We start from the raw sequence: 22985 nt of genomic DNA on the forward strand, positions 1-22985 counted from the left end.
TTGACTCTCAGCCGTTCCTTGTTCTGCATATTTGTAGTATTTATAGAATTTTTTAACCACTTTGCATATGTTTATGACAATTCCACTATTATTTCAGTAGCCTTTTGTCGCATATTGAAGCAGTTTATGAACATCAGCCTGTAATTTTATTTTTAAAGATTGAATCATGCTGCTCTTTAATCTGGTCCCAGGTCACGAGTCTCTAGTTAAGTGAATTTCTTTATGATCTATAAAACTGCATTTAGAAATGTCTTCTGGGTGTAATCTGAGGGGCTGCATTGTTCTCGAACTTGCTCACAACGGGTGTTAGGGGAAAAAATACCAGGCTTTTGTCAGAGGTTATTTTCAGCTTGCTGATAGTTATGGCATTGCTCATGTCCCTTACACCCCCCCACACACTTTTCCCTCCCCTCCCTTCTTATATGCCTGTGACTATTTAGACATATTTAAAGAGTGCAGGAGCCCTCCAGTTCAGTCTCTTCCCACAGCTGAAGAAGATCAAGTAGCCAGGTAAGTATTGCCAGAAAGGGTTCTGGTGGGTTGGTTTGCTAAAAGGGACAAGAGAGAGAGATCTTCCCTACCAAGCAGTACAAGTGGCCAATGTCTGTACTCACAGGCATGTAGAGGTTTAATGCAGAAGCGTGAACTCTATTAGAGATGATAGCTGTACTCAGGTCCCTTGCCATAGTAGTGTTTTATGAAGGTTCATTACCTTTTCAGGTTTCCTAATGGCTTTACAGATGTGGGTTTCTGGAGGCAGAATACATTTCTCTCTTTTTTCCACTTTAATTAAAGTTGCATTAATCCTTTTTAATGGGATTAAGGAAGGTGCAGAAAGTTAATTTCAACCTTGCTGAATGATGCTTTCCACAAGACACATTACCTTGTATACAAATTTACCAGCTTGGAATGTGTTGGTAAATTGAAAAAATGCCAAGTTAGTTCAACTGAAAACATTTACTGATTTTTATAGAATTTAGAAAAAAATATTGTAGTTACCAAAATTTGAATGATGATTTTAATCTCAGACAGTTGTTCTTTTTGTGTTGATCTGGAATTAAATTTCAAACAGATGTCCCACAAAAACACAAACAAAAATCACTGAATATATAATAAATATAGATACAAAATTGAATCACTCCATCGTACATGGGGAACACTAAATACTAAGAGAGTTAAAACAAACAAACCCTAAAATATTTAATATTCCAGGGTGCTTAAGAATGAAGCTTAGATCATGGCTGAAACTAATTCAGACAGAGCTCATTAGGTGCCATCAGGAGAGTTCTGCTTAAGGACTGAAAGAACAGGGGCCACCTTCTTAAAGTTAAAGTCTACAAGTAGATTTTTGTGAACATAAAAGCAACAGCTTACATTGTGGCATTAGCTCAGGAGAAAGGTAGAGCATTTATGTTTGGTGTTGCTGCTTGACCATATGAATTAGATAGCTCTGGTAGTTTAAGCCCAGTTCAAAGTATTTGGTTCCTGTATCAGTAGTAAAGTTTTGGGGTTTTTTGTCCTGTTAATTATGTGTAATTCAGTGAAGGGCTTTAGCACAAGTGTAGTTTCAAAATGCTAGGAAATTGGATACGGGGTCTATAAACGGGAGAGAACAAATCAAGTCTCTTGGGTTCTTTCACTAGTCTGGTCAGAGAGTAACTCTATAACAACTCACTTGGGCAACTTTATTGAGAAGCCCCTCATTGAAATAGAAGTACTAGTCTCTCTGATAGTTCAGGGGAGTTCTGCTCGTGCATCACTTAGTCCATCTGAAAATTCTTCCCTTTGATATCTAAGCCTCAATTTACAACTGCAAAATAGGGAAGTATCTTATATGCGTTAGAAGAACAAATTCATTCTATTGAGGGATTAGGGCTATGAAAACATAGCTATTTGAATATGTAAGAATATAAAAAGAAAAAAAAGTAACAAAACTGCCATTCTCCACTAAGTACTATTGCTTTTGGTAATGTAAGTCTCTATTTTGTTAAAATGAATGTGATTGCTGTTAAGGACTTTCCTTAGATTTTGACCAAAATACCTTCTGGCATTCTGATGTAAAGCCCACAAGTGACTGTGGTGTGGGCTGCAGGTGCTGAAATATTAAACAAGATTTATTGTATGCCAATTTTGCAGGATAAGAAATGAAACAAAACAAACCATCATGTTTTAATACAATATTAATGGCAGTTGTAAATTATTTATCAAATACATTTTGATAGACACTAAGTTTTGCATAGCACCATCACCTGACGGAAAGCTGTGGGAAAATAGAGTTGTCAAAGGACACTGACTTTTTGGGTGATGATGCTCTAATCTCTGCAATGGCTAGCTGAGCAGGCAGATGGGGGGATGGAGACAAGGCTAGCATTCCAAGTTTTAGTACCAATAAGAGGTACTAAATAAACATGCACTAGGTTGCGCTAATGTGCAGTAGCACAAGCGCATGCTTTTTAAATGATGCTTAATGCACAGTAGCCTATTCTATTGCGCATTAGCATATTACCATTCATTTTTTACGTGCCACATCAATGTGCAGTAGAATAGACTACTGTACATTAAAATGCATGTATAGATGTGCCCTCTGAGAATTTTAGTGCTCGTAGTAGCAAACAGCTTGAGCATCTAGCTTGAATCAGTAGAGTTATGGCATATGCTTCACACATTTCTATTTTCTCTTGTATCTATGCATTTCTGCTGTGTCCATCGCCATAGTATCAAGCCTTCATAATATCAAAATTTCTAACTCAGCTGGTTCACTTCAAGGCTCTTGCAACACATGCCTTGTACTCTGTTATTACTCTTCCATTTTTGAACTCTTTATGAGGTATATCCCCAGTTCAAGTTTTGCCTCCATATGGTTGCCTTATCCAGCACAGAAATTAAGTCCTTACGACCATATTATGACATGAATTTGTAACACAACTCCTTTATGAACTGCATTGAGAAGACTGTCCTGGTGATGGGTTCAAGTTTACACCCAAGAAAATCAGTGGAGGCCTTCCTTGATTTCAGTGTCTTTTGTGCTTGTTTCTGTTTATGCCCTTAGCCTTGAAATATATAGATTCCTTGCAACCATGAATTGCAATCCACAGAGGGTCAGCTCTTCACTGAAATAATTATAGGGAGGTGGTACTGTAGTCTTGTGTTTGGAGAAGTGATAGAGAACTGAAGCCTGTCTACAAAATAGGATGGAGCAGATGAAGCCTTGCCTCCATCCTCCCATCTGCCTCCTCAGCTTGTCATTGCAGATTAGAGCATCAATCACCCAAAAAGTCAGAGTCTTTTGATGACTGTTTTCCCCCCCACTTTTCCATCAGGTGATGGTGTAAAGAATGGAAAATGTGTATGTACATGTAGTGATAGTGTAATGTTACTATAAATGGTGTCAGGAGCCAGGATTCCTTTCAGAGCTCTAGCCACAGGCGGTAAGAGTAAGAGGCTTTCTACTGAACTTTATCAGACTCTCTCAGAGACTTCAGTTCTAGCATTTAGCTAGGGATGTAATCTGTGCTAATCAGCAGCTCTCTTGGCACTTTGTCATGTCAGTGTCACAGAAGTTCTGTGTTTCTTTCATGACGCTTGGTTCTCCAAGGTACTCTGCAACCCTGGCTACTGAATGTCATGACAACAGTTGCATTGATTTCAGCTGATTCAGGGTTCAGTAGCATTAATTTCAGCTGATTGACTTGGAAGGGGAACCGATTCAATTTATACCAATGGAGTTTCACCCACTTCGTGTATTGAGACCCCAATCCTGTTTCCATTGGTGCCAGCTATTGTTTTGTTACCCATTTCGATACGAGCATTGTGGATACATAAGTCATATATTAGTTTTATAGGACAATATTGCTCTAAAATGTACATTTTTGCTACTCCATCTCCTGGATCATTATAGAAGGACGTTCCTAAGCATCAGAGCAGAGTTCCTAAGCATCTCTCCAAGGCTTTGAACTCTCATAGCCTTGGAGACCCTTTGGCTGTCATAGAGCTACCCATGGCAACTAGATTTCAGCAGCAGCTAGGGCTTCAGCTGTTGTTAAACAGAAAAGGAAGGATGAGGGAAACAAAGACTAGGCTGTCTCTGCTCTGTGCAGCCAACTCTAGGAAATTTTGCAGGATAATAAATGGGTGATGTTCTAAAGCAGGTTTCCAATAAGAGTAACAGGTTTAAGATGGAGCTTGCTTAGTTTAGGAAAAGGATTATGAGACATGGTTGCCCGAGACGGGATGGACAGGACCTCCTGGGTTGCTATGTTCCTAACATCAGCCAACTGTTTAACTAAGGGCATGTCTACCCTGTGAAGTGAAGGTGTAGTAGTAGCTTATAGTTATTTAGCATGGGTTACAAGTAGCAATAGCAAAGAAGGTAAGGCGATATGGGCTTTAAGGCATTGCAACAACTACAGACCAAATCCTTCAGGGAGTCTGGGTACATGGTTGTTCACATGTGCCAAAATCCAGGTTGCTGCTTCTTCCTTGCTATTGTTATTCATACAAGCTAGACAACACTCATTTTCCTTCAGAAATGGATAGGGTTTGATTTTGATTCTCTGTGAATTTAATACTCTACCATGACATTTTATCACCACTTTTCAGAGTGTACTTTTTGAAATGATTATCAGCTGGTTGTGCTACACTGTTAGGGGAAATTCCCCTCAATCCATCATTTGACATCAAGAGGAATTTTGGCATAATAGGCTTGATGAATCATTCAGTGTTTAAAAACCTTCTCAGCTAAGAATACCTCAGCTGTGAATTTATCAGACATGGAACAAGCTGACCCAACTGGGCTTTGAAAGAACAGTTCACTATAATAAGAAAGTGACTGGCTTTCCAAGAAGGATAAAGAAGTCCTGAGCCAGAAGCTTCAGAACAGTTTGATAACGGGATGTGCAAATGACAAGGTGACATTCCAGTCTTCCTAGGAACGATGACTCAAAAACATTGGAAATCAAAAGGGCAAACCTGATTACTGACTAAGCTGTCATACCTCTGATACACATAGAACTAGAGAGGACAGAGAGTTTGGAATCCAGTGACCTGGGATCTGTTTCTACTACTGACATCTCATACAACCTTGGATAAGTCACTTCACATCTCAGTTACCCAATAAAATATTGGAGGCAAGAGAATGTTTCTTTTATATATTTTTAGGGGGGTAGAAGGGAAATGATGTTTTTCTAGAGTTGTGGTTGCATAGAGCAGAGACAGCCTAATCTTCGTTTCCCTCAGCCTTCTTTTTCTGTTTAAGAACAGCTGTAACCCTAGCTGCTGCTGAAATCTAGTTGCCATGGGTGGATCCATGATTTTGAAGACAGCCAAAGGGTCTCCAAGGCTATGGTAGTTCAAAGTCTTGGAGAGACCAGGAATAGCTAGGAAACAGCAAAACTGATACAAGAATAGTTAGCTTGATTAATGGAACATCAAGGCAATTAAAGAAGGAGAGATGTTTGTTAACACTTGTGGAGTAAACAAAATCATCAAGTCAACTGACTCCCTCAGCAGCCTAAATAATAATGCTACAGTTGATGCACAATGGAGCAGGAGTCAAAGCAAGGTGCTTCTATCCTGGTCAGGAAAAACAAAAAAAACAAAAACCCAAACAAACCAGAAATCAGCTTATCCACTGAATATACACGCCCTAATTTTGGAAGGCATGTGTGTTGTAGGCGAGAAAATATGGTAACTTCATAATCCATCTGTGGACTGTCAAGGTGGCCACAGTCCCCAAGGGGTTCTGCTAGTCCTCTGACCCTTTTTACTCTAGCTGCAGAGAGTTGGCCAGACATCCACCGATCTGGACCTTAGCCTCCCCAGGCAGCCAACCTGAGGCCTACTATTGGAACCACAGGCCTTCCACAAATATCAAACTCAATTAAAACTTAACACAAAAGGATGCACTTATCTGTGCTCATTGTGTGCAGTCTCCACTGCTCTGCTCACCCTCTGGGTGGTAGGTGTGGTGCACTCCAGCAGCCAGGGTCTGGGTGTGGGTGAGCTGCAGGGCTGTTGCTAGAAGGGCCAGCCAGCTTGCCTGCTTCTGCCTAGCCTCACCATACAGCCACTACTGGCTGCTCTGAGCCCCCATGCCTGTGGAGGCAGACCCTTCTGCCCTATCCGAGCAGCCAGGCTCCCAAATGTCCACAGCTGGAGACATTTCCCCAGCTGAGGCTGGTAATTGCTGCTATACCTCCCCACGGGCTTGTCTTGGGGAGCTGATTGAGCGGGGAGCGTTGTTGTGTCAGGCTAGAGAAAGCTCGGGTGCGCTTTTTCTTGCAGTGATGGTGCCAGGCCCCGTTATACCTTCACCTCACACCATATTAAGAAATGTAAGTATGGGAGATTACCTTTGCTGATCACATGGTGATGTGGGCTAGCATCTGCTCTGAAGAGATTTGAGTGATGTGGTATCCCTTACTCATCTTGGAATATGGGTCAGTAGATATTTCATGAGGCCAAGTTCTGCCCTTAGTTTTGCAACTGTAACGTCACTAAAACTTTCAGTTGTGTCAAGGACCTCTACCAACTTTTGCTTCACAAATGCCAGTGTTTGATGAAGTGAGTTCTTGTCCATAAATGCTTATGCATCTCCAATTCATTTAGTCAATATTAAGGTACAGCTCTACTCTGCCTTCTGCCTAACAAATGAAAGTGAATGGATAAGAAGAAAAACAGTCACTGGAAGAAAAAGGTGATAACTGGGAAATAGTTATAGATTCCAGCTACTGTAGGTCAGTGCTTCCCAAACTTTTCCTCAGGATGACCCCATTTATGACCCCATTTCCTCAGCTGGCACCTTACCCCCCACCTGCAGCACCCCTCAGGTGCCCCTATCTACATCCCCCCATCCCCTCAGCCCTGCTGGTGCCCCTCATGCACGACTTGCAGCCCCTTGCCTCCCCCAGCCGCCAGGGCTATGGGACCAGGGCCAGGGCCTGAAGCACCCCCACAGCACTCAAGCCCCACCTGCTGCAGCCAGAGCCGAGCCCAGATCCCGGCTCTCCCCATCCCCGTGGGTGGCACAGCTGGCATGGAGCCCATGGGAGGGGGCAGGGGGAAGATGATGCCTGCCCACTGAGGGTTTGGGGCTTCCCAGCCTGCTGCCCTCCCCCTGGGGCCCCTGCAGCCCAGTGGGCAGGACTTGGCATCGGAGGGCAGGGAGGCTCAGTGCTGCTGCAAGGAGCCCCATGCTGGCTGTGCCACTGTGGTGAGGCATCCCCTGCCCACTCAGCAGCAGCAGTGGAGGCAGCATGGAATTGTCCCCCCAGATGCTACTAGGTAGGCAGCGGGTGCTTCGCCATGGTGGCATGGTTGGCATGGGGCTCCTGGCAGTGGCACTGAACCTCCCCAACCCATTCTGCCATGGAGGCCCTGGCAGAAGGGCAGCAGGGCAGGGAGCCCCTAGCCCACTGTGTACCGCCCGCATGCAGCCCTGCCCCATGCACAAATCTTGGGGGGACATCCCCAGCCCTACTTCTGCTCCACTCCTTCCCGCCCTCACTCTTGCCCTCTCCATGAGGGCTCAATCTGCCCGCCCTTTCCCGCCATAGACTTACCTGCAGGAGCTGCTCTCCACACTGCCTGGTTGCCATGTGCATGTGTGTGCGTACACATGCACGTGGCTCCCTCTGCCTGATCACCCTCCTCCCCCTTCCCCCAGCCCCAAGCGGCCCCTTGCAGGAAGGTTGGGAGCCACTGCTGTAGGTCCTTGTGCAGACTGTTGTCATCATGTAATCAAAGCTCTTTACTATGCATATTTATATTCAAAACAACCCTGCAAGGGAGGTTACTAGTATATCCATTTTCCAGACATATGTCCATTTTACAGATAAATTGCCTGTGATTACACGAGAAGTGTGTGGCACAATAAAGAAATGATCACAAGTGTCCTCTGTTCCTCAGCATTTGACTGTGATACTCCAGACTGAAGGTTGACTGAATACACACTGGTTACCAGTGACCGCAAAGAGCCGTTAGAATAACCAGGTTTCTCAAAGAGATATGAAAGTCCTTGCTCTTGGTTTCCCACAATGATACTTCTATGGCAGCAACAGGGAGATGGAGTGGTTCAGATATTTCCCACATCAGAAGTTTCCTACATCAGAGAATGAGGAAATACCAGGCTGATACTTACATGGGGAAATACTGAGCTGATACTTAAATGGGCAGCCACATTGGCTTTGGCTTACCTGAATCAACGGTAGGCAACCACAGGGAAGAGTCCAGACCACAGTGCTTTAAAAGGTTTATCTATTTCTTCACTTTTTTTTTTAGAGTGCCCTTCACGCTTGAGGATGCCAAACTGGGGAGGTGGAGCCAAGTGCGGTGCTTGTGACAAGACTGTATATCATGCTGAGGAAATCCAGTGCAATGGCAGGAGTTTTCACAAGACCTGCTTCCACTGCAGTAAGCTACATCATTGCAATTTTGGAATGTAAATCCAGCTCGATATAAGTCTCATTTTAATGTGGCATATTCCAATAACTTTACTGCTATGGCAGTAGAGTGGGATATTGGATTTCTGCTCAGAACTGAAGGAGACTTTCTATCATTTATTTTATTCCTGTAGAATTTTGCTCACAAGCAATGCTCTGGTCTGTAGCATTCTTCCTGTAGCAGGTGAATTCAATTCAGGAAAAACTTCATGAGATATACACATCTCATTTTGGGGGAGGGGGAGGGCACTCAAAGGGGATAGCAGTCTTATTTTACTTCAGCATCTTAAGAAACACCATGGGCAACTTCTAGCCCCCGTACTCTGCTCTAGCACTGCATAGAGGATCTAATTGAAGGATTTGAGCCCTAAGGAGAACACATCAGGGCAGAAAATGCAAAAGCAAATGCTTTTTCCATGATGGTTAATCCTAGATAAGACTGTTGATGAGCCAGAATAATGAAACTTATTTGTGGGTTATATTGTGCAATGCAGGGTGTCTGCATGAGATGCTATGTCACAGTAGTGACAAGCTACTGTGCCATTGCTTGTCACTATGGCAACATAGCATTGGCGGGCAGTAATTGTGATGCCCCCACTGCTGTGCAGTAGAGTCGAAAATGACTTGTGTACTCCCAGGACTGCACTGAATTGGCACATGCTGTAGTGCAGTACCAACTGCACAGTCAGGGGCATGTGTAAACGCTTCCACTCTGTGTGCCAGAATATGTCTTGACTTAAAAATCATGCCATTGCTGTCCTCAGTAAAGCTAAAAAGATTACAGCACAGATAACAAAACTGTAGTCAAGAGCCATCAGAACAGAAAATCAAGCTAGATTCCCAAAGGGATTTAGACATTACCATGCCTAACTTCTGGGAACCCTCTTTCCTGATGTAATTCTTAGTCCAGAATTAGGCATTCAGGATTCTTACGCAGTGCACTGTAGAAGCAAGGGATGAGTTTCATAAAGGAATTTAGATGCATAAATGGATCTGGATGAAATTTAGGTGCCTAAATCCAAAAGAACAATTCACACAAAACCTGCCTAACTCACTTGGGTGCTAGACAATCCCTAAAGGCTTAAGCTTTCTGGTGGAATATTATTTAGGTGTCTTAAGTTTAGTTATTGGGTGTGGGTGTGTCTGTGGGGATGGATAGGTGTGAGCGGTGAGGGAGTGTGTGGATATATAGGTGTGGGTGGGTATGGGGTTTGTGGGGGGATGTGTGTAGGGTAGAGGGTGGCTGAGGTGTGTGACAGGGTGTAGGTAATGGGGTCTGTGTGTATGGCAGTGCAAGGGGGTGTGGGACTCACCCTAAAAACATACACACACACCCCTCCCTCTCCTGACCCTGGTACCTGGAGCAGCCAGCAGGAAAGCAGGGTAATGGCAGCTACGGTGGTGGCAAGTGGGAGTGAGCAGGTGTAGGGAAGTGCAGTGACAGCTGGGCAGGAGCGTGGTGGTGCTGGTGTCCCAGGGTCAGCACCAGTGGGGCCCAGAGCAGAGCAGCAGGAGTGCGGGCCCCTGCCCCCCACCCCTCATCCAGCACAGCTGGTACCAGACCCTGCAGGACTGAGGCAATCCCCACGGTCCTCCCCTGCCTTCTCTTCCCCCACCTCCGCCTCAGTGTTCTTATCTGAATTTCCCTCTTGGGTGCAGGGAGGCAAGCAAAACCAAAGAAGTGATTCTTCCACTCCATTCAGCGTTGGTGAGACCCTAACTGGAGTAGTGTCAAGTTCTGGGTGCTGCACTTCAGCAAGGGCATGGTAAAGCTTGAGAGAATCCAGAGAAGAGCTACCCGTATGATCAAGAGACTTGCATGGCAAACCATTCAAGGAAAGGGAGCTGGGACTATTCAGCCTGAAAAAGAGAAGGCTGAGAGGGGACTTGTTAGCAGCTTGCTACATCAGGGGAGTACATCAAGGGCTCAGTGAACAACTGTTCACCAGGGCACCATTGGGAAAAACCAGGAGTAATGGCCACAAACTCCTGGAAGACTGTTTCAGGCTCAACATTAGGAAAAGCTTCTTCACAGTTAAAATGTCCAGACTGTGGAATAAGCTCCTTTCAGAAGTGGTGCAATCACCTACCTTGGAGATCTTCAAGAGGAGACTAGACAGTCACCTTGCTGGGCCACCTAACCTAGCTATCTTTCCTGCCTGGTGCAGGGGGCGGGACCCGATGATGTCTGAGGTCCCTTCCAGCCCTTTACAATCTATGAGGCAGGAACAGCACCAGGACCCAATGCCAGAAGTCTCTGCTAAGCATGGGGCTTCCATCTGGGGGAGGGGCAGGGCTGGGTGGCAAGGGGCTGGGGTGGCGGGGCCGGGCTGGCCTTGCTTCTGGGCTGAGTCCTACCAGCTTCCCCAGGGTCCTAATTCCCCTGTCTCCTGTTATCTTTGACAGGCAGCCAGGAACAGAAATATTAATTTTCTAAATCTTTTAGGGGCCCTGCGGGCCAGATGGAATGGGCTGGTGGGCTGGATCTGGCCCACTGGCTGTATTTTGCCTACCCCTGCTCTACATTCAAGCTGGTTGGGGAAGCCTTTTTGGTTAAGAAACCTGTGAAGGGCTCCAAGCAGATCAGTGGTGTCAGAATTTAAGTGATTTTATGGATACCTCCTACATTATCAGTAGAAAACCAGGCTTCTAGGAATTGTAGGTACCTGCAAAGTAGGTGGCAGCTGAGCAGGGATCTGAGTGTCATCTCTATGTCAGTCTAGCTTGTGGAGCCATGTACTCCTTAATGCTAACTCTGACAAGGATAACTATCTCTCAAAACTGCTGAGTCCACTTAGCTGGATTTTTCAAAATTAAATGAATAAATGTGGCCTAAGCATGAAAAAATATTAAGTCAAACTTATTTTTGACCAACTTATAAAAGAACTTAGAATCAGATTATGAGATGTGTCAGGCAACATGAATTATAAACATTTCTACCTGTACCCCATACTATTTGTCTTATAAATACTATGGGGAGGGTGGTGGGGCAGGAGAAAATTGTACCTCGCATGTGAATTGCTGTTTACCTACTTTGTTTCCCTGTCAGGTTTTAAAACACAGCTATAATGTACATTTGGCAGGATCTTACTATGCAAACCTGAAACGGCTTAGTGATGGTTTATGAACAATTTCTCTTTGCAGATGACAGGTCCCAGAGCTATTTCAACAATAGCACTTCAAGGGCTTTTGCTCCATCTGTTGTGGCAAATAGATACTCTATCCTGAAGATGTCAAAAATAGAAACATTTTATCTGCGGTTTGAGTTCCCATCATCCCTTAACTCCCTCAGTAAACATAATTATCATCTTAGAACAAATGAGAATGCACCACAAAGTGATCTGATTCACAAATTTACAGAAGCCTCTAGTTTTATCACCATTATTTTAAAAAAGAAATTGCACAAGGCCTGGCTTTTTTGCTACATAGCTTCATCTATTTTTGTCCCTTCATTCCCTACCAGTAACTGGAGCCTAATCCAGTATGTACTCGTGATGGTGATGAAATTCCCATTGACTTCAAGGTTTTGATCAGACCCTGTAGTGAGACTGTTTGATCAATTGCTTTTGCTTAAATTTTTTAACACCCCCCTCACAAATATTAAAATAATTGGAAATAACCAGCCAACCGTTGTGAAGTATGAACTCCCAAGAATCTAATCCTCACTGGGCATGTCTACACAAGGTGTTTAGTGTACAGTAGATTAATTAGCTGTGCAGTATATGCCATAGCATCTATATGTACACCCCTGGTAGGATAGAGTAAACTAATTTTCTTGGCAGCAGGATAGCACTGGTAAATAAAAGTACTACCCTGCTGCAGAGTAAAAAACTCCACAGCAGTGCATGTGTAAGCTCTGCCCTGGGTGGCTGGGGTATGAGGGTGCTTCAGTGCAGGGGCTACCTGCTGGCTGACTCCAGCCATCTCCTCTGCAGCACATTAAGTGAGAGTGAGCAGCCCCAAGCTGGTAGGCCATCTCCCTGGACACTCTGTCAGCTGGGGATGCTTTTGACTTGGTTCAACATGCTGCACGCTCCGGTGCATATTTGAAAGGCTCACCCAGGAGCAATAAACTCTAAAGCAATAACTCCAGAGTTTATTGCTTTGCATTAATTGCACGTGTAGATGTACCCACTGTTCATTTAATATTTTTTCTGGTCCTTCTGTGAGCTAAGCCATCTTATTTCTCAAAATACCCATAGTCCATTTATGAATTAGGTATCGGCCTTGATAAACAGCTAATGCTTTTCCAAATGACATTTGATAATGGACCCATTCCTACTCATTTTTTTTTCTGTCACACATTCTCAGAAGTGGTAGGTACTTTTGGGTACCTCAATTTTGGTGCCTAACTTGAAACTTATCCTCCTTGTCTCCTTGTCTATGGGTGGGTATTTGCTTTCTGAAAAATCAAGCCCATTCCAAGTATCTCAAGATGGGTTCTCAAAAAATCAAGGCACCTAAAATTACTAGTCACTTGAAATACATGCTTACCTTTTTGGTAGTTTAAGGTTTTGCATTTTTCATATCTGAATTCCATATCTGAAGGGGATCCTTAACTTGCCCCCACTAAAGTGTCCTGATCTGATTTGATAACTTGTAGGGTTAGAAGGTCATTCACTCACAGTGCTTATTCACTCCTTGGCTCCCCTGATGAGACTGGCATCATTGGTGCTAATTAGCAGTAATTGTGATAGGGGTTTTTTATGATGTGGACACAAGTTCACTGAGGACTGGCCTGAGACCACTAATAAACAGCTGTTAGCTCTTGTTAACCTTTGTTTCTTCCTGTCAGTGGTAGATTTAAAGTAGTAGCCTAGTAGATAAAACGTTGTATCCCATTACCAATGCCTGGCATTCCTGTCTCACTTCTCTATTGAAGAACTCCAAGTGTTTTAGTAGTGAGTTAAGTGGCGTAAGAATGCCACTGGGGAAGCCAAAGTACTGAGGTCTGTTGCCTAACTTTCTTCAGTGTTTGGTTGTAGAATCTCTTCCAGACCATTCTGGCGAAACTCTGTAAAGATGCGTGGGATGATTCTTGCTTTAGAACTTAAACGTGCCCAGATAGATGCTCAGATAAACGAACAAAACTTCCTCATCGAGTCTTATCTCAACACTGAGAGCAGATCAGTGACTAATGGAAACGTGCTATGTTTCTTTTTCAATGCTGAAACTTTTTAATGCCCTAAGGGAATGTTTCTCAGCCTTTTTAGACAGGAGACACTCCTTGATAGACTTGAAGCACCCCTTGGAAAATGCCAGCTCTTGTTTTACTTGCTTTTTTACTACAGAAAAATAGTAGGGCAATTCTGTTGTTGCAGTGAACTCAGAAAGATCACAAGTCAGAATGTTTTTGACACTATGTATTCCTCTGTGAAATCTCTGGGTTCGTTTTATGAATCTTGATTGCCGTGTATAGCACTGTTGAGTCTCAAGGCATTCTGCTTGAGAATAACTGCTCTAATGTCTGGGATGAGATGGGAGAGAGACCCAGAAAGGTTTCTAACGGTGTAGTAGAGGTTCCATGACTAGTTCTGCCAGGCCCAAAAAATATGCCTCTAGGCTGGTGCTTCTCACGTTAGGTGAGGAGAAGGAACTAAGTGCCTAAAATGAAATGGAGATCAATGAAAAATGAAGAATGGGGGTCATGATTGACCCTAAGATGAACATGAGCCACTAGTGTGATGTCTCAGATGGTAAAGGAAACCATAGATTCGCATCCATAGGTGCTTCGCAAGTAAATCTCAGGATGTTATCCTCCCACTGTACTTGGCCTTGGTGAGGCCACAGCTGGAGTACTGTATCCAATTCTGGGCTCCACAATTCAGGAAGGATGTGCGGAAGCTTGAAAGAGTCCAGAGAGCCACATGCATGATCAGAGGACAGGAGAATAGGCTTTATGAAGAAAGACTAAGAGCCATGGGACTCTTCAGCTTAGAAAAGCACAGGTTCAGGGGTGACCTGGTGGCAGCCTATAAGTACATCGGGGTGTACAACAGGATCTGGGGGACGTCTGTTCACCAGGGCGCCCCAAGGGATGACAAGGACCAATGGTCACAAACTCCTCCAAGACCATTTTAGGCTGGAAATAAGGAAAAACTTCTTTACTGTCCAAGCCCCCAAGGCCTGGAATAGACTCCCTCCAGAGGTGGTGCAAGCACCTACTCTGGACTCCTTTAAGAAGTGTTTGGACGTTTATCTTGCTGGGATCCTTTGACTGACTTCCTGCCTTTGGGGCAGGAGGCTGGAATCTATCTCCTCCTTCCAGCCCTAATGTCTATGAACTCTATAAGAACACTGGTCAAACAAACCATAGCTTTCTGCATGAACTCATAGTAGTGCTAAATAAATTTTTGCACAGAGATTGAATGTTTTCATAGGATGGAATGAAGAGAAGGTTGAGAAGGTTATATGGTTCCATTATTATTTATTAATGTGTATGTATGCTATTTCAGTGAAAGCCCATAGATATGGACATGGAATAAAGTTAATTTGTAAATATTGTATGTACTTGAATCTAAGATGAGTTCCCCCCCAGTCAGCATGGAGACTGCAAGGAACAAAGCATGGAGGGCAGTGAGCTAGGGGACCAGCTGTGCCCTACAGCAACAATTTTTCCTGCCTCACGCCCACACCCTCCCCCACACACTCTCAGCAATGGGAACGGGACAAATTCAAGACAACCCTCTGATAATTAGATTTTATACTTGGAAAATTATAACAAATTTATAAATGTTCCTATACAGAACATAATAATTAGGGGTCAACTTAGTTTCAATTTATTTCCCCTTCAAACACTATATATCAGTACTCCCCTCTCTTGCTATATCCTTTTTATAGGGCAACCAGAAATTAATCCAGTATCCTAGATGAAGGTATGATGTTTATTTATGTAAACTAACCACTTCCAGGACTAGAAAAATTCTTTATATTGTAATCATTTAAGTATGTTAAACCAGGTTTGTAAATATAAATTTCTATATGCACTTTCCCCATGTTTTTAGTGGCTTGCAGAAAAGCTCTGGATAGTACCACAGTAGCAGCTCACGAATCTGAAATCTACTGCAAAACCTGTTATGGAAGAAAATATGGCCCCAAAGGTATTGGATTTGGACAAGGGGCAGGATGCCTCAGTACTGATACCGGTGAACATCTAGGCTTGGATCTACAACAGTGAGTTAAATTGCACTGACGATACCCTTTTTTTCCGCCCAGTGGTACATTCTCCACTTATCAGGTACCTTACTCGGTTTCCATAACAACGTTGAACTTAAGTGGCAGAGCAGACTCTCCTCCAGGATTTTCTTTAGTGGGTCTAGTAATTCTACCAATTTTTAATAACGTTCAGTCTCTTCTTTTAAAATAACTTCTTATTCCATTGGGCAATTACACTACAGAAGGAGCTTTTGCTTTACATGTCACTAGAGCTAGATATTCACTGTAAATGTAATTTGCTGTTAGTGCCACAATGGTAGAATCATGTGCATCATGGAACAATAGACTCAAATGCTTATACCCCTCTATGCGAAGTATCTTTGATTTTATTAATATAGAAAACTCACAGTATCATGTGCTGTTAGACTATTTCCCTGTATGGAGAAAAAGTTTTCTACATTTTTCTCTCATACGTCATGTACCATGTACAGAATGGCTGATGGTATATGACCCAGAGGGGGGATTTTAATATGATCTCTAGAGAGCCCTAATTGTAGATAATTGCTTGTGTTAATTGTTTACATAATAGTTTTCAGCAATTCTCACAGCTGCTAATTTCTAAATGACTCCATCACTTTCCTCTGGTACATTGCAATGAAGACAGTTAACAAATATCTTATTCTAAAAAGTACAAGCTTGAAGGACATATTTTATCTGTAACCCATAGCCATAGGTGTATCCGTTACCAATAGCAAGATGCAAACTAGCAAATCCTGAGCTCCTAGACATTTATTGACTTGTTGCAGTATGACAATCGAGTAATCCCACGGATGATTAAAAGACAACACTGGAAAGAAAGAAAGGTTGAAAATTATTTTTCTGACTTTGACACAGCATACTTTTTGAAAATCAGTAAAACTTGATGAAGCTTTACAAAGAGCAGAGAAAGGACAGTGTGTGAAATCTGCCTCCTATTTCATTGTTCTCGCTATTAAGACTTAGCTGGCGTGCCGACACGTGTCCCCAAATGTGCAGTTGTTACTGCACAGTCATTTAGTATTTGGTTTAGCATTTAGTACAGGGGCAACAATTATTTTGGGTGCAGGGCCATTTATTGAGTTTTGACAAGCTGTCAAGGGCCGCATGGGTAGCCCCACCCATTGACAGGTGCCCCGCTCCAGCTGCTGTCTTGTGACTGGAAGCCCCACCCCCTAACGCCTGACCTTTGCAACCAGAAGTCCCTCCCGCCCTGGAAGGGGTTTTGCCACGTTGGAACCAGAAAAATACCAAATTATATTCTAAAAATCGAACATCCACAGCATTCATTAATTTGATTTAAAAAAAAATATTTTTGTCCTGATTTACATGCGATTGTGTAGTGTAGACAGAGGTGATCGCAAAATAGCTTAAAATGAAGTGTTACTCTTGTATGTTGTGGGGGTAGGCATAGGTTTGTGGAGGCTGTGGGTATGTGGGGTGAGGGAGCATGAAGGTGTGTGTGGATATGTGGGATGTGGGTGGGTGTAGGACCTGTGGGGGGACGGTGCCTGGGGTTTGTGTATGGCAGTGCAACGGAGGGTGTGGGTGCATGTGGGACTCAACCTTTGAACACACACTCTCAGCCCGAGCCTGCACACACACTCTGCCCTGCGTCTGGATGCACACGTGCACACTCTGCCCATGCCTGCACCCACACACTGCCCCTGAGCCTGCACATGCATGCACGCGCGCACACACACACACACATATATATACACTCTACCCAAGCCTACACATACACCCCTACACCTCCACAGTTTGGTGATGCAGCCAGAAGCCAGGTGCTGCTGGAGCAGGGCAGGGGCAGAAAAGCAGGGAACTGGCTGGGGGTTGGGCAGGGCTGAGCTACTCAAGCCTGCTGAGGGCTCTCTCTGGGTCCTACTGCCCCTGGCTCTTCTCAGCTTTGACAGGCTGCCAGGAGCAAATAAATATTAAGTTACTAAATTTTTTAGGGGCCCCACAGGCCGGATAGAATGGCCTGGTGGACCGGATGTGGCCCATGGGCTATATTTTGCCCACCTCTGATTTAGTACTTGCTTTACATTTACTACAAAATAACTGCACAGTAATCACTGCTACTGTGCAGTCCCAGCAGTGAATGGGTTGTTTCTGACCCTACTGTGGAATAACAAGCTAGTGCACAGTAACAAGCTACTGTGCAATAGCTTGTTGCTACTGTGTAGTAGCATGTCACAGTTTATGCCCACCAATACTATGTCGCTGTAGCAACAAGCTATGGCGTAGTGTCCCGTGTAGATGTGCCCAGCAGGTAGCTGATTAGACAGCAATTTTGCTTTGTATTTCCCCTTGTCTCATGTTGTCTCTTTCATGAAGCCAATGTCTTCCCTTTGGCTGATGTGTAGTGTTTTGTCCAACTATTACTTGGTGCCACCAATGTAGTATCCAGCTGCTTCTTTAGTCACAATGCCAGCTTCTCAACACTGTCAAACACAGAATATGCTGCAAGCTATTTTGATTTTCTTGTCTTGAATGTCAGGATAGATATCCTGAGATTTAATACCTAAGTATGGATTAACACTTAAGAGTCTATATAGTATATATTGAAATAGAGACAATTATTTTTATAATGGAAACACTATTTTTCAAGTGGTGTTTTAAATCTGTTTTCAGAAGTTCGCCAAAGCCTGCTCGTCCTTCTACACCTACCAACCCTTCAAAGTTTGCCAAAAAGTTTGGAGATGTGGAGAAGTGCCCTCGCTGTGCTAAATCGGTATACGCTGCAGAGAAAATAATGGGAGGAGGAAAAGTAAGATACCACATTTTTTTCCATTTAAGAAAAAATATTTTGAAGCTATTTGGTTTAAAATTCTGTTGAATTAAAGAAATAGATGGTCCTTAATATGGAAATCTTCTTTAAATCATAGATAAACCGCCACATAGAAAGTAGTATCTCAAGCTACTCTGCTTTGCTGTGCCAATGTACCAGAACCCACACCTCAACCATCTACTTGTGACATAATTCAATCTTCATTGCTCTACTAGTTCTTGGCTGTGCCAACATTTTCACAAAGGCTATTAAAAAGATACTAGATAGTAGTTGGTTTTGGAGTTAATTGACCTGGGGACAACTTTGAACTACATACCTTAAAATGAAAAACTATCATATTAAGTCTCAACTGTTTAAGTTCTACACTTTAAAAAAAAAAAATGAATTCAAAGGAATTTGTTGGTGTTGACGTTTTGTTTTTAAATTATTTTATAATCGGGGAGATATATGGCACTCTGCATCCATGCATTTAACGTGGTTATGGACACTCTGGCATATGGCCTTGATCAGTGTGCCCTTGGTTTTGATCCTGTGATTTAAATTGGGCTCTGGGGTCCCTGTGCTACTGCCCAGGATTAGGCTCCAGAGCTCCATGTGGCCTTGCCTGCCGCCCGGGCACTCAAATCTGGCTTGATCTATTGTGCAGGGCCATGACACTACTTCTACAAAGACAGAGGATTAATATACATAATCTCCTAAAACTTGTTACAAGATCTAAAAGTCCAAAAATATAGGCTGAGAATGAATAGAATAAACTGAAAATGAAAGAAGCACAACTTTTAATCTTTTCAGGCAAAGAACATGTGCATTACTTGTCCAAATTACTTAATGTAGCTGGCTAATTTTTTTTCCTCCAAACTTCCTATCTTTCTCAGCCTTGGCATAAGACATGCTTCCGCTGTGCCATTTGTGGAAAGAGCTTAGAATCGACAAATGTTACAGACAAAGATGGAGAACTGTATTGTAAAGGTAAGCACGGTCATATATCTAAAATATTTCAGACAAGACGGCTAAATATACCAGTCTAAAACTGTTCAATGTTGACACAGTACTACCTTTGTTACACACCTTAACAAAATTTTTCTGAAAAAGTATTTCACTTTCTTTTCTCTACAATAGGGTCTTTAAATTATATAAGACCCACAGGTACACCAATATTACATCTTCTACTAACAATATTTAAATAACTAGCTAACTGCCCATCAAGAATGGTGGATTTCAGGAAGTGTTTACATGGCCCACCCTCAGCCTTTGGGGTTGGTCATGTAAAGACTCCTTACACTTCCACCACCTCCTCCAGCCTCCAGCTGGAGGGGATCCCTCCTCCCACCCACCTCTGCCTCCACCTCACAGCAGGGTTTCCCCCCACCTCCCCTCCCTGCTCCCTTTGACCTTCCCCACCACCTCTCCCTCCCTATCAGCTGTTGTTGGGGTTGGGCGGCAGGCAGGCGCCACCACTGTGACCCCCCCTCCTGTCCCTGCTTCCCTCCCTTTCTTCCCTGCCACCTGGCCCCCACAACAGCCACCACCATGACCCCCCCCTTGCCTCCTCTCACCCCAAGCCCACCCAGGCCTGTGCAGCCTCCCTCTCCCCCTGCTGGCTGTTGTTGGGGCCCCTTCCTGCTCCCCTCCCACCTAGCCCTGACAGCAGCTGCCACTACGACCCCCTGCTTCGCCTCCCCCTACCCCACTCCCCTCCCTACTGGCTGTTTTGGGGGGTTTGAGAACAGTCTTGTGATGCCCCCCCACACACACCCTCAGGCAGGGAGGCATGGGAAAGACCTGCTGCTCAGGCTGCCAGGGTGTGTTTGCCACTGCCATAAATTTCCTTGGCAGGAGCTCAAACTTGGGCCTGTGCAGCCAATCGCCACCTGCCCTCAGCGGCACAGGGACAGTTGGCCAAAAGCATTACAGACAGACAGACAGACTAAGCCCTTTATTATATTAGAATAGTCATAACTATTCTTTTTCTATAAACAGAAAGTCTTTTCAGCTGTAGGACTTGCTCATCACTCGTGGGCACACTGACCATGCAAAATAATATTTAGACCAGTGGTTCTCAACTTTTTTAGGCTCCTGGCAATCTCTGTAACTGCTGTGAATTGAGCAGCACCCCAATTCAGTAATTAATTTGTTTATTGCAGCACTTATCTCATGGTGTAGGGTGAGGAGGATGAGGAAGAAACTCTTAGCTTCCCACAGCCCAGAAGGGCAGGGACCATCATGAGTTTACCTCCTTGCACTGAAGTCAGGCACTAATGAGCCTGCACTTAACTCTTCACACTGGGGAGAGGGGAGGAATGAGCACTTCAGACTTCACACAAGGGCTGGCAACGACAAGCATGACCCTTACCCAGAGATGAGCCTACTCATACCATCTTGCATAGGAGTTGGGGAAGAGTAAAGTGCTTATCTTCTTGCATACCAGGGCACCCTCAAAAGGAGCTCATGGCAGCCTGTTGAGAATTACTGATTTAGACAAAACCAACACTTGCACCGAATCCTAGTAATTCCTATGAGCTCCTTGGAAAATCCCAGCCATAATACATATTTTCGCTATTTTACATTAATGCTTCTTGCTTGCAATCTACTTTAGTAGTTGTATCTTAGAGTTTTTAGGTACTTTACAGTCCTAAAAGTTATTCTGATAAGGACTTGATTTGAAGCTATACTAGCAAGCTCATCTACCTTAAAAACAAAAATGCTGTTGAATCTGTGAATGTGCCTGAGAAAAGAAATCCACATTTAATTCTCACAGCTTGCCTAGCTATTGTATTTCATTATAAATTAGGGCTTTGTATTACCATTTACCACAAAAAATAACACAAAATGTCAACTAGCAAACTTGTTTTCTTTTTTTTTTGTTGCAGTTTGCTATGCAAAGAATTTTGGTCCCAAAGGAATTGGATTCGGTGGCCTCACTCAAGTGGAAAAGAAGGAGTGAAAAATGCTGTAACAGGTCTTTTGCTAATGCAACAGGCTAAGTGAAACAATGATGCATTTATTTAAAAAAAGTCATTTTTTAAAATGATTCCTTCACCCCATAGGAGAATTCCTGAAGTAGCTAGAAAATACATTTTGACAGAACTGGATTTAAGTTTATTCTAAAACGATTAGAGCAATAATACTGTTTAATGAAACAGTCTGTGAACAAATGAATATTTATTTAAAACTGCAGTTACAGTAGCCCTTGTGCACTTTGCACAGAGAAATCATCATCCCCTGACCCTGGGGTCAAACCATGGTATTCTGGATTTGTATCAATATAAATGGAACAGAATCTGGCCCATAATCTATACTCTCTCTCATATCAAAGTTATACTGGTGCTATTGCACAAGAGGAAATATTATTCAAAAGGCACATTTCTAATGTGACACTAGCTAACAATTTCAGTTCCATCCCACTCTTTCATTCCAACACTTTGTGCCCAAAAGCTTGTGTAAACACCTCTCCCAACTAAGTATATCCCACCAAATATACCACCAACATTTTTTCGGTCAAAAGGAAGGACTTCTGGGTAGGGAAATGAATCTTGAATCTACATTTTCTTACAAGACAGGGTATTAAATCTAGTTTTGTTACTGTGTTTTAAGCTACAATAAAATGTAGATACTGCTTTCACACTGTGATTAAGTTACTGTACTTATTTTCTTGTATTTTAAGACTCCATAATCATGTCACGCACTAACCTAAACAAACATGTCTATGCCAATTGTAAGAGTTCTGTTTTACCTGAAAACTGCTAGTCGAATATTTTATTTTGATCTTTAGTTTACTGGTCTTGATTTGTGCAGCTTTTCTTATCTCTATTAATACCACCTTTGGTCTTTTCTATTTTAACAAAAAACAACCAGTAGGACAGAATAGGTGTAATATTGTGTGCCGTCCACTTGGCATCTTAAATATGTCTTGCATCAGATTATAGAAATAGTCTCAAGGTATGACATTAAACACTAACCTTAAATAGGCCACTATTAAAGCCCCATCTCTGCAGCCTGAAACAATGTAAAGTTACAGTCTTGTCCTTTACATTCACCATTATTTTTTGATTACTTGAGGTGTCCATTTTCATTAAAAAGTGGTGCACGCAAGTGCATATTAAACCAATCTCTTCTTGTTCAGAGTTAAGAGCACATTATCCTTTTGCTGCAGTTATGTTTAATGATTTTTAAGTGTATAAATTTCACATTTCCCATGAATGCTAGGGGGGAAAAGAAAATCAGAAAATACACTTGAAAGCACAAATGGTCTAATTTATTAAATGTTAAATCTGTACAAAAAACAGTGTTTAGATTTACTGTTTGCTTTACACAATATAAAGACAAGCTATCAAAAATTCTAAAAGGATTTCAGTGCTTTTAAAACTTTTGTAAAAGCCAATTCAATAATATTAAAATGTTTTATTTCCCTTAATTGTAAAAAAAAAAAGCATCTTTTATGGAAGCAGTCTGCATAAAGAAGCAAAAGGTCAAAATCAGATAAGATTTTTGGGTTGCTGTATAAAAACCTATTTTGGTAAAATACGTATTTAATGCCATCTCAGTTGCAGAAAATTTAAAATTGT

General features: G+C 42.9%; 1 protein-coding gene across 1 annotated transcript; it reads left to right on the forward strand.

Annotated features, from left to right (window-relative positions):
- Nucleotides 1-376: 376 nt before the first annotated feature.
- Nucleotides 377-22042, forward strand: CSRP3 (cysteine and glycine rich protein 3). Its single transcript, XM_090032877.1, has 6 exons — nt 377-510; nt 8278-8409; nt 15443-15611; nt 18264-18399; nt 19296-19389; nt 21291-22042. Exons 2-6 carry the CDS (start codon nt 8298-8300, stop codon nt 21362-21364), a joined length of 585 nt encoding a protein of 194 aa, XP_089889003.1. The 5' UTR covers nt 377-510; nt 8278-8297; the 3' UTR covers nt 21365-22042.
- The last annotated feature ends 943 nt before the right edge of the window (nt 22043-22985 follow it).

Source organism: Crocodylus siamensis, chromosome 2, assembly GCF_052110815.1.
Source record: "Crocodylus siamensis isolate JL-2025a chromosome 2, ASM5211081v1, whole genome shotgun sequence".
Taxonomy (NCBI): domain Eukaryota; kingdom Metazoa; phylum Chordata; order Crocodylia; family Crocodylidae; genus Crocodylus; species Crocodylus siamensis.